This window comes from Trichosurus vulpecula, chromosome 4 (genome assembly GCF_011100635.1).
Source record: "Trichosurus vulpecula isolate mTriVul1 chromosome 4, mTriVul1.pri, whole genome shotgun sequence".
Lineage (NCBI taxonomy): Eukaryota > Metazoa > Chordata > Mammalia > Diprotodontia > Phalangeridae > Trichosurus > Trichosurus vulpecula.
The window spans coordinates 233,393,102-233,405,961 of NC_050576.1; the positions used below are offsets into that span (position 1 = coordinate 233,393,102).

A 12,860-nucleotide genomic window follows, 5' to 3' on the forward strand; every position below is an offset into this window, starting at 1 on the left:
TTGTTAACTAATTAAAAGTTGTCCATACTATAGGATTAGAGATGTTACAGGAAGATGAGGAAAAAGGCAGACCCATCCCTGGCCCAGGGCCTCTGAGTTCATTCAGCACTCTTTCTACTGCAACCCCCAAACAGCAAACAAAATAATAAGAGATCCAGCTGGAACAAAGGTCTCAATTCTTTGGTCATAGGATTATAGACTTGGGGTTTCAAAGGACCTTAAAAGTCATCCCCTCTGCTTTACAGAGAAGGAAACTGAGAGATTTGGTGACTTACCCAATATTATGGACAAAGCTAATAAGCAGCAAAGTTAGGATTTGAATCCAGGTCCTCTGGCACCAAACCTAGCTTATTTTCTAATGCTTCACACTGCCTGTCAAGCAAAGGCAAAACAGCTAGGAGATATGGACCCTCTAAGCTAATTCTTCATGATCTGTCCCCCTGCTACCTTGCTAGACTTCTTATACCTTCCTCTTCCTACCTCTGCAATCCCATCCCTGCTCCTCACACAAAACACTCCATCTCTACTAGACATTTCCTCCCGACATCCCCCACGACAGGACTTCTCTAAACCCTCATCACCATCTCCTGCCTGCCCTGGTTTACTTCAAGTCCCAGCTAAAATCCCACCTACAACTGAAGCTTTCCTCAATTCTCCTTAATACTAGTGCCTTCCCACCATTGATTATCACCAATTTAACCTTCAGTAACATGAAGCAGGGTTGACATCTTCCATCTTCTGTCTCAAAGCTGGAAGCTAGCAGCCTCCAGAGTTACAGCAGAGACCCAAGAGACTGAAGACACCACAGTCCTACTTCCTGCTCTCACCATTTCCTCCCCTCGCCTCACACAGACTCAGGGCATTGATCTCCACCCATGAGGAAAGAGTTCCATACCTACCAATGGGCTTCGAGGCTCAGGTTATATCTATTTAGAAACAAATGGCTAACCGCCGCGCCCCCCCACCCCCACCCCCGACCCAACATCTTATTTATTAAGATAAACCCAGATTTGTTCGTAAAGATAGTGACAATGCTGTTGAGGATGATAGCTAACTCTTTAAAGGTTTTCTGGGCCTTCTTATAGATTCTGTGGTCTTGATATTTGAGTTGCTAAAAGCAAGACTTACCTGCAGGTCAAATTCTTAGGCTTAGAAAGTCCTCTAAGGGCTTGTCCAGCCCTCAGGGTCTTCTGGGAGGCACAGGGCACAAATATCAATAGGCAAGTGTAGCTAACTGCCGGAAAATAATAAGAACCAAACTCCCCCCTCCCCCCAGAAAACAAAACAAAAAACAACCCAACCTTTCCCCGAAGCTTGCTTTGCTTGGCAGACCTTTGGCACAGATCAGAGCATTCCTCCGCTACTGCGACTGTTAAACCTCAAGGGGCCCTTAGAAACTCTGTGGTTGAGCACAGGAGCCCCCAAATTGGGTAAAAATGCTTTGGTTTATTAGGAAGTAGAGACTTTCTGCTCAGAAGGGAAGGAGCATATTCATTCCCTGGAGGAAAACGGCAGTGTGTCTCAGAGCAGGAAAAACAAAACAAAACGAAACCCCCCAAAAAGCGATCGCCATCCATAGTGATCACCTCTCTCCATAAACACCATTAGCTCAATTAAGGGATCTTGTGCCCATCAGTCCCTCAAATCCTCCGGGAGAGAACTGTGGACATGAGGCATTACTTTCCCAGGGAAGAGCTTCTGCCTGCTCCAGTTCCTCAGGGGCCACTTTGTCCATGGTCGTGATGCTGGAGCAAAATCTTTTTTTTTTTTCCAAACGGTTGTATTGATTTTAATATCTATTGGTCATTGCAATGCTTTATGTATTTTAATTCACTGCCATTCGTTTCTACTTGTGACCTAAGGCAATTTTTTTTTCCAGCACTAGGGAACAATTTTCAAAATTAAATAATCATAGTTAAGTGGTATTTATTTTCAGGCCCCTTTTCTTTTTCCTCGAGGGGGCATTTTGGAGCTGAGATGCTTAGGCTTGGCATCATTAATCAAGCACTCTTGGATGAATCTCAAACTTTACCTTATTGAAGATAAATAGGAATAATAAAATGCCACGAAGAGCTTGAGGAGATTATAATGTGGTGGGGAAAAAAGTTTTCTCTTCAAACAGGAGACTTGGTTAGAGCAGGCTGCTGACAAAAAAATGGTCTCCAACTTTTCCAATAGGTTGTATTCCAAAAGTTCACTTATAAGCGGTTCTGTTGAACCTAGATGACATTTTCCTATCAAAATAATGGTATACAATTTCCCAGAGAACAAATTAGATAATAAACCACCTTCTAGCTGTAAAGTGCTGTAGAAATGTGGGCTTTTATTATTATTGCTACTACGTGGGGAGGTGAAGCTAGGTGCCCAAGGTAACCTAGGAAAACCTGTTTTCATACCGAATGTAGCCCAAGTGTGGTGCTAAGCTAAGATAATCAGCATCTGTCGCAATATTTCTTTGTTTCCATTTTTATGTCACCTTTATTTCTAAATATATTCCTTTCTCCTTCTCTTACCCAGCAAACTATCTCTTGTAAGAAAGGTTTTAAAAAAAAAAGTTTGAAAAAACCAATCAATGCTTCAATTTTGTCTGCCGGCTTACACCACATTCTACACCCATAATCTCCTACCTATGCAAATAAGGAGGGGCGCACAGGGCAACTGATGGTGGATATTTGGGAGTTCAGTTTTTTTATGATGTTCTTTCTTTACGTGGTGTGACAAAGTTTCCGTGGGAAACACATTCATAGTTTTACCTTAGGACACTAGGAATACACCTCCCCACACCTCAGGAGTGGGTTCAGAGGTTTGCTATGCTCCCCACCTTTACACCTTGCTAAGTTTTCAGAGCAAGGATTGTCTGTTTCCAGCCACCAGTGGTGGAAGGCGGGCGACATTTCAGGGTGGGATAGCTGGGGCAGAGTTCGAGAAGGTGAAAGTTTGCTCTCCATCCGTCCTCCCTTTTAGGCTAGCCCCCAACCACCTCCGAGAGCTTCTTTTTTGATGAGTATCTTCAAAGTCTTTCTCAGAATTCTACTTGTTGGTATCTTATGCATGCACACAACGGCATACTCAGCATTGTCTCAGCCAATCAAAAGTCACATCTCCTTCTGCATCATGAAACAAAAGGCTTTCCCTATACAAAACTTCCCTCAGGCTAGCAGGGTCGCAGAGCGTGGACCGAGACCTAGAGAGACAGCTGTGTGACTGTTTGGAAGCAAGGGGAGCTAGTGAGGGGTGGGGAGAAAATGGTTAGGAAACTCTAGGGGTTAGCTGTCAGGAGCTGTAAGGAGCCTGGGCCTGTTGCCAGGAGATATTTCTTAATCCTGGCTGGCTTCCCAGTCATTCCCTTCCTTTTCTTCTAAGGGGTGTAGGGCAAAGGATGTTAATGAGGGGTCCATGGATTGATTTTGGGGTGTCTGTGAACATGGATGAGAAAAAAATTACATCTTTATTTTCACTAAACTCTAACTAAAATGTAGTGTTTCCTTTAATTTTTAAAAAATCCTATTTTGAGAAGTTCATAAGGTTTTACCAGATTGCCAAAAAAAAGATTTGGAATCTGTGGTCTGGGGGTTGAACCATGTGCCCTCCATGGCCATTAGTTGAATCTAAAAAGGCATCATGGGGAGCCTTTCCTTGGTTCCCTGTAGAATAGAATCAAGTATTTCCACCTTAGAAAACTTCCTTCTGGGGGTTTTTAAGGGATTTTTAAGGCTAGTAAAAAAGAAATAGACAGGAAATAAAAACCTAACTCACCCAGCCCTTACTCTCCTCTTCTCTAGCTTTTTCCATCCTTCCCTCTTCCTCCTTTTCTCTTCTCCCCCTGTCCTCTCTTTCTTTTTTTAAATTTAAAGAACAAAAATCACACTCTGGTGCCGATATTAGTCTTTGTACACAGCAGAGTGAAGTAAGATTTAGATGTCAGATGAAAAACACTGGCTATCGTGGGCATTCCGTACCAGGAACTAGAGCTGGAAAAGGTGCCTCAGGGTGGTGGACAAGGAAGTTATATGAAGGAGAAATATTTACGTTTAGATTTCTTTTTAGGGCTTACAAAATACTTTCCTTGCAGCAACCTTTAGCAGTAGATATTGTGGTAAAGAGTGTGTTAATATTTAGCAGCTCAAGCAATAAGGGGTGGGGGGGACATCTGAGAGGCTGATGGAGAGAGAAGAATGAGAAATGGTGGTGGGAGGAGCTAACCTTCCTTTCTCAGGTCTTTAGTTGTTTTCGGAGGGACTTGGATAACTAGGCTTTAGTACTATTGCCCTCTGGGGAAGCCCCATTGACTTTGCTCTGGTGCAGAAGGGATACCACTAAGAGCACGAGTGGAGCTGAGCTAAGTTCCACTGGACAATTGGGGGGGGGGGGGAGGGGAAGACTCATGTGCTCAGCACCGAAAGACTTTGAAATGATGCAAGAACTCTTTCTTTGTTTCCTGTGACTGCTGAAGCAGTGGAACCAGGCCATCCAGTAGACCTTAAAAGGAGTGCCTGCCCTATGGCATTGTACAAGTGTGGGATGACACTGGGAGCCCCTCTTACCATGTCCACCCCGGAAGCTATGGAGGCTGAATGTGAAGGCGGGCACATGTGCTTCCTAGGAGAGCCTGAGTCTGGGTCTTGCTATTTCTGCTTGGATTTCTTTCAATGAGCATAGGTTTCCAAATGACGATGCTTTGGAGGCAACCTCATGACTTGGAGATTTTGTTGGCCCTAGAGGCCTTCAGTTGGTGCCAGCTGCAACGTGGGATTTTTGCCCTGAACTTACAACAAATGCTTCTTAGAGGAGAAAATGGCCATTGCTGGAGAAAGAGCCCAAGCCATTACCTGGCTTGCCAGGACATGCGAATCTTCAGAGAGTTGCTCAGATAATATGGAGCTAAGATGAAGGTGAAACGGCTATTCAAAAGGTCTATGAAATGTTTCATGGTTTAATGTTTGAAGAATCAACTTCCCAAGAGTATAACAGGAGCTATGAGTTACTATCTAGAATTTTTAGTCTTTGGCAATTTACACTTATAACTCTTTGTGTTCTAAAAATGTCTCTTGTGTCTAGGAAATAAATAGCTGTCCTATATCTGATTGAAATTGTACAATGATACTTTTCTACCCCACCTTTTTGGAGGGCCCTACACAGAAGTCAAACTTAAGCTTTAAGTGATTTTTTTCTGGGGTGGGAACATAAAGGGTCAGAGATCACAACAAAGAGCCCAGACCTTTTCTTGGCTCTCCGAGGACTGAATCTAGACTGCCTCAGTCCAGAGCTAGGGCTCCTTTGTTGGAGAAGGTGCTCTTATTACACCCAGACCAGTGTCCGTCTGTTGTTACCAAGGTAAAGATCAATGGAGTCACCTGAGAGAGAGGGGGGTGGGGAAGGGAGAGAGGGAGGGAGGGAGGGAAGAGAGAGGGAAAGAGAAGAAAGAGAAAGATGACTGCAGCAGAGTAGGATAGAGGCAGGTAAAAAAGATGGTGGCTGCCTACAACAGTTTAGGTGTCCTTCATCAAGGTCACCCTGTGTTCTTCCATTTATTGGCCCAGGGGGAGAGAGGAAGCCACAATGACTGGGGAGTCAAAGGACCTCGGTTCAAATCCTGCCTCTGACACTACTTCTATGACCATAGGCAAATCACTTCACATCCCTTCACCTCGGTGAAATGAAGAGATTGGATGACGTGATCTCTGAGGTTCCTTCTAGCTCCAAATCTCCTCCTAGTTGTGAGTAAATTGCCCTTAACCTGAGCTTCCTGTTTTTTGTCTTTTATCTTGGGATTCTATAGTTCCTTCTCTAATACCCCAAGAAATAATAATAGATAGCATTTATATAACTCTTGAAGGTTTGCAAAGGGCTGGACAAATATTTTCCCTTTTTACCCTCACAATAAAGCCTGAGTGGTAGATGCGATTATTCCTAATTTTACAGAGGAGGAAACTGAGGAAGACTCGGGTTAACTGACTTGCCCAGGGGTCACACAGCTTCTGGATGTCACAAGTAGGATTTGAACTCAGGTCTTCCTGACTTCAGGTTGAGTCCTCTATCCCCTGTACTACCTAGGTGCTATTAGGCAAATAGATACATAGGCAAAAATGCATATTTTCAAGAAATGAAATGAATGAAATTTTTATTTAATTGCACTATTAACAAATAACATCTTCAATGTGATTTCCTTCATTTGTGATGCAAAGGCTGATGCACTTGGCAAGATTCACGAGAACTCGATGCAATAACTCCACATTGCCCTCAATTGCCTATGTGTCCAGACTTTAGGAACACCGTGTACTAAGCTTTCTATTACTGCAGCCATCAAACACTTTCTAAAGTAATGACTTTTGGTAAAGATGATTCGATGAGATAGAGTCATAAAGGGGAACCCCACCCCTGCTTTAAAGGAAGGGAAGGAAGTTTGATAAAAAGGTAGGCAAATGACATTAGATTGGTGTATACAGGCACACCCCACAGGCATAGATTATAGAACTTCAGGGGATTGACTCCTCCCAAGAGATCCTGAGAGGAACCTGGCTGCTTCCTTGCTGCCTTCAGACACATCCATGTCTCCCCTAACCCAGGCCCCCATCAACTATCATTCTCTGTCTCTGATCCTCTGATCAATGCCTCCACTTTCTCTCCTCTCACAATCATCTGAACCCTTAGCAACCTGGCTTCTGACCTCTTCATTCACCTGAACCTTTCTCCAAAATTACCGAGGACTACTAATGGCCAAGCCTACAGGCCTTTTTCCAGTTCTCATCCTTTCTGAGCTCTCTCGTTAGTAGTGCCACTCACCCTCTGCTCTGGGCGCTCTTCTCCCTAGGCTTTCACAATTCGGGTCTTCTAGACTTCCTTGTACTTGTCTGATCCCTTCTCGGTTTCTTGCTGATCTTCTTCCAGGTCACATCTACTAATTGTGGGCATCCTCCAGGCTCTACCTTGAGCCTTTTTACCCTGTACCCTTTTATTTTTTGATTGGTGATCACATGATCCTATTGGATACACCTAACTGATGGGGTTTAGACTGTGGGAGCTCCCTTGAACTCTCCTTGAATGTTCCCACTTGATGAGGTGTTTGCCTGAGGCCATAAGCCTTTCATTATTGCTAGGCTAGGTTACTCTTAATTCTTGCCCTGCTACTTCCCACCCTAGATCCTACCAAAGTCTCTATGCCTAAATCTGTTACCCTAAAACTAGCCTAGCCCAACACAATCTGTTATCTCCAGGTAGCCTTCAGCTACTTCCCACCCTTAATCTCATTCTCTTGGTTCCTGGAGTCTGACCACCCCAGTCCCATCAAGCTCCTCCTCAGACTCCTCCTCAAGACCTTCCCTAAACCCCTTCTCCTATCACCCTAGGACCACCCTAGATCCCTCCCACAATCTTTCTGTATATAAATTTCATCTTGCCTCCATGAAGCCTATCAGATTCAATTTATCTCAGATGGAATCTGACCTCCTTGTGAAAACGAGAGTCATAAATGGTGAGATTTCTTAAGACTACCCATTATGGCGAATCTGTAAATAATCTTTGTTTTTCTTTGGCTGTGAGAAGGCTTGAGTCAAACTGATTCGAGCAGGACCCTGCATATCAGTATTTTGGGATCTCGAGCACCCCTAAAAACATATGGTTCCTTGACCTCATCATATTCTATCTCTGTCCTATTGGGTATTCCTTAGACATATTAAATTTGACATGGCCAAAACAACTTACTTTTCCCCCAAATCCTTCCTTCTTTGAACCTTCTTATTATGGAGGCTCATCACCTAGATGTCATCCTCAATCCCTCATTCTCACTCACCCCACATATCAAATCTGTTCCCAAGTATCTGCCTTCAAAACCTCTGTCCTCTACTCTGCCTCCTTTCCTCTGACATTGCCCCCACCCTGATGCCTACATCACCCTTCATCTGGACCATTGCAATAGCTGCTGGGGGGAGAGGGGGTCTGCCTACCTCGTGTCTCTCCCCACTTCAATCTCTCCTCCATTCAGCCACTAAAATTATTTTCCTAAATCAAAATTCTGACTATTTGAAACATTTCTTCACTCCACCACACACAATCACAACGAACTCTAGGGGCTCCCTATGACCTTCAGGGTCAAATATATAACCTTCTGTTTGACTTTTAGAGGCATTCACAAGCTGGCCTCATGCTTCTTATGCTTTATTCCTCTCCATGTACTCTGTGGTTCAACTACTTTGACCTCCCAGCTCCTCCATTTCCCAATTGCAGCTTTGAACAGGCTGTTCCCATGCCTGGAACACTGTGTTTCCTCACCTCTCCCTCTGGCTTCCCATCTCAGTTAAAATCCCACTTTCTTAAAAAGCCACATTTTCAGGCTCCCAATCCACAGGCATTCTGCTGCTAGAGCTGGTGAGAGCATTTCGGAACACAGGTGCCCCGTGTGCTGCAACCTGAGCCAGGAGGCTTCCCCTCCGTGAACCCTAAGCCTTCAGCTTCACCTCCAGATTGGACTGGCTCCATAAGAAGGTGACAGGTAGGGCCCGAAGCTTGGGGATATGGCGCTGGTCTGGGAGGGATGGTCCCAGGAAGCCGGCAGCAGAGGGGAAGGGGACCCAACACAGGGAGTGAAAGAAGGGACAGGGGCCCAGTCTGGCTCAGGACTAGGGGCAGTAGGAAATTCTATGTCGGGTGGACATCCTGAAGTTTGGGATGAACCAACTAAACAAACATGTAGATGAGTGTGTCACAGGATTACTGATTTATACAGGGGTCATCTAGTCCAATCCCTTCATTTCACAGGTAGGGACTTTCCCAAGGTCAAACAAGTAGTGTCAGAGTTGGGGTTCCATCTCAGATCCTCAGACTCCTAGATGTCTCTGAGAGCCCATCTTCTTGAGGGCTGGGGGTTTGAAGCAAACAGGTAAAGACTTTCATTCTTTTTCTTTTTATGGGTGGGGATGGAGGGAGAGAATTTGGAACTGAAATTTTAAAAAGAAAAACATGCTTAAAATAAATGGTAATTTTTTAAAAATTAAAAAAATTACAAACAGGTAAAGACTTTTAATGGAAATAGGGGAGGTTATGTGTGTGTGTGTGTGTGTGCGCATGCGTGCATGTGTGCTAAAACGTAGTCCAGAGAAAAGAGCTGCTTACCTGAGATTGTAAATATTTATTATAAAATTTAGAGACAATAATTACATGAAACTGTTTAAGAATTGTCTCGCTTCAGCTGCCTGACTTGTTACCTTGATAAGTGAGGTGAGAGATCTGTGAAATGCTGGCAAATGGGCAGAACAACTGTAGTCAGGTAGGTCTTCACCTTTGCCATGCTCCTTCCCACTTTCATGGTGGTAATGCTGCCAACGGGTTCTAAATTTGGCTGAGCAGCTGCAGTGGCAGCAGCAACAACCACCACATTTATAGAGCATGGGAAAGTCTTGAAAGTGCTTTGTATACATTGTCACCTGTTCTCATTAGAAGCCTAATGAGGAGGGAACTGTGGCTTATACAGGTTATGTGACTGGCTCAAGGCCACACATCAAGGAAGGGTCCCTGAATGCTGAGTCCAGCTCTCATTAGCATGCCACTTTCATTGCTGGGTCCCAGCGTGGCCTTCCTCGATTTCTGAAAACTTAAGGAAGAGCTTGTGCTGGTACAATACAGATATAGAATCAGAAATCCTGGGTCCAAATTCCAGTTCTTTTTCTTACTAGGTGTAAATGACCTCAGGCAAGTGACTTTACCTCCCTCTGACTCAGTTTCCTTAGGTCTTTTTCAGATCTAACATCCAATGATTATCTATACAGAGGAGGGTAAGGTTGTACACTTGGCGAAATATAATGAAAAACACCGGTTGAGAAAATAGTAATTGGGCACCAAGTAAAAAGACGTGATGGGAGCATAGCTGACCACAGGTGGGAGGATCAAACTCAGGCAGCAAAGTGCACGCAAAGACCTGGGATTAGGTCCTGGCTCTTCCATTTACTAGCCACATATCTCTGGGGAGATTCCTGGATCTCTCTGAGCCTCATCTGGGAAATGGGCATAACAGTATTTGCATTGCTTACCTACCTGACCAGACTCTAGTCCTCCAATCTGGGATCACTTCTGCTCCTAGTTTGAAGGAGCCTTGGGGGAGGAGGTTAGTTCCAGGGCCTCAGGGAAGGTTCTGAGTCATGCTTGGGGGAATTCCAGTTGAGGCCAAATTTCCTTCCCCTCCCTAACCCACCCTTCTCCCTCTTATGCCCCCAATTCAAGGGAGTCTCTTACTAGTTGATTTAAAACTCCCAGATTATCATGGAGCTGACCTAACCCTCCTGAGGTTTTTAGGATTTGAGAGGTAAATCTGAGCCTGCAGCAGGTCCCATAGGGTGGCTATATTCTCAAACAGCCTCCCTGGCCCCAGTCCAGGCTCAAACCCTCAGCTGGTGCCAGGAGCCTGTGAAATCACCCCCTAAGCTTTAGGGTATGAGTCAGCACACCCAACTGGCCCAGAGTAGCCCCAGTGCCATAAATAACCTGTGTTGAATTGGCTTGAGACTAAGGTAGGAAATTCTGGGCAGCCGTCCTTCCAACCAGCCTGGCCAGGATCCAGGTGAAAGATACCCAAAAGCAGGGGCTTTCTGTGTGTATGCCGAGCCACAATTTCCCCTTCCAAAATTAAATCACATTTTCCCTCCACCCCCACCCCTGCCACCCAGCTAGTTCATGAAAGTGAACTGGAAACTGAGCCCGGAGGCTTAGGGCTGAGCTTATTCTGAAAGAAGATCCAGAGAAACAATGGACCCATGGCCACAGACAAGTGATAAAGCCCTAAATACTCAGACTGCAAGGGGCCCTAGGAGCATTCGAAGAGGCTCACAAGCCGAATCAAATCCTCCTTTTCATTTTTCCTTTCAAACCACCCAACTGCGCGCTAAACTATGGTCTAGAAACAGAAACCCTCCGACTATGATGTGCTGAGCAGTTAAATAAAAGATTAAATGAAACAGCTCCTCCGGAAAAGTTTGCCAACAACAGCAATGTCAACAGTCCCCCAACACCCACATGGCAACTTGCTTGTCTCACTGACATTCCTGCGCTCTGACTGGGAAAAGCTCAATAGCTGACTTGCTATCTTCCCTACAGATATCATTCCCTCTCCATGGTACAGACTGTCCCTCCTACCCCACCTCACAACCCCTGGAGGGCTCTTCCTTCATCTTTGCTTCTAACAATCCCTACCTTCCTTCAAGGCTCAGCCAAAGTTTCTTTTCCAAAAGAGGTGTCCTGCATCCCATTTCCAGCCAACTATTACTGCTCCACCTCCCACCCCCCCCAACACCAATTAATTTGTATATATTTTGCAATGACTTATCTGTGCCATACTCCAGCAGAATAGAAGCCCCTTGGGGCCAGTCTCTTGTTTTTGTGTCCTTCATACCCAGAACAGTGCTTGGCATACGGCATATACCAGGTGCTTAATAAATGCTTATAGAATGAATAACTTATAAAAGTGGTTTTAGTGCCCTCCAGTTTAAATTCCTAGGTCACAAAGTACAATTCTTCAACCAGCTTTGACATTCCATTCTTACACAATGCTTTAAAAAATTTTTGGTTTTTTAATAACTTATTTGTAAATATATCCCTTCCCTTCTCCTCCCCAACAAGGCATCCCTTGTAACAGAGAATATATTTTTAAAAAGAAATACAGGAGAAGTACTGAAAACACCAATCAGTTTGGCAGTTAGGGTAATGTTCCATACCTGGGGTTCCCTGTGTAGTTTTGATTCTGCTTGAAGAAGGCCAAAGTTGCTTCTGCGGATTTCCTGTAGCTTTTGATGAACTCCATCACTTTGTGGAAGCCTTCAGTCAGGCCATCCCCTGAGGTGGCACAGCAAGGCTGGACATACCAGTCTCGGTCACCACAGTTTTTCTTCATCTTGAATTTCCTGGTGATGTCCTCAGCTGTGAAGGCTCCAGGCAGATCTTGTTTGTTGGCTAGCAACACAACTGGAACACGTCTGATGTGCTCATTCTTCAGGAGACACTCAAATTCTCTGCGGGAGTCTTCTAGGTGCCTCCAGTCAGTGCTGTCCACCACATACACCAGCACATCTGTGTCCTCACAGTAATGGCCCCAAAAGCTTCTCATATGGAGCTGCCCTCCGACATCCCAGACTGTGAGATGGATGTTTTTCTCTATCTCCAACATCTCCACGTTGAAGCCAATGGTTGGGAGGGTCATGAAGTCCTTGGCATGCTTTAGTTTGTAAAGGATTGTTGACTTCCCTGAGAAATCCAGTCCCAGGAGCAAAACTCGGGCCTGTTTGACCTTGGAGGGTTTACACATACCCATTCCCAGCCCCTTGTCCAGAAACTCTGTCTGCTCCTCCTTCAGGTCCTGTAGAAAAAGGCAGACAAGGAAGGAGCAGAAGTTGCTGTGGGCTAAGAATAGGGACCTTTGAACATTTCTACTTTGCCTTTGTTGACCCACTTATAGGCAAACACTGTTTTACGAGTGCTTGATCTGGCCAGCCTATCCTAGGGCTGGAGGTGCCATGAGGCATGAGGCATGAATAACCAACCACCCAATCAATCTTGTAGCCCAAAGGTTGAAATATTTTACAAGGGAATAGGATCATGGTAGTGCCATGCCCCGGAAAAACAGCAGCTTTGTTCTTTCCAGGGTGCCAGAATTGGAGTCAGAAAAGGCAGTTAACCAATCAACATTAAGTGCCAGGCACTTTGGAGAGTTTGGAGAGTGGTGCCCTGGTCTCACTATGGAAAATTGAGTTTGCAAAACTTGTGGAATCATGGACCCTCAGACCTAGGAGTGACCTCTGAAGGGTCATCTGATCTAGCTCAGTCTAGATCATGAATCCTTCCACAACACCTTAGGCATCCCTCCTCTGCCTTCCAGATGG

General features: G+C 44.9%; 1 protein-coding gene across 1 annotated transcript in view; it reads right to left on the bottom strand.

Annotated features, from left to right (window-relative positions):
- Positions 1-12,392, bottom strand: part of ARL14 (ADP ribosylation factor like GTPase 14) — a 28,259-nt gene extending 15,867 nt beyond the window's left edge. The window contains exon 1 of the mRNA XM_036753167.1: positions 11,700-12,392. Within this exon, the coding sequence (XP_036609062.1) occupies positions 11,700-12,292 (593 nt within the window). The 5' untranslated portion in view covers positions 12,293-12,392. The remainder of the gene's footprint in view (positions 1-11,699) is intronic.
- Between the last annotated feature and the right edge of the window lie 468 nt (positions 12,393-12,860).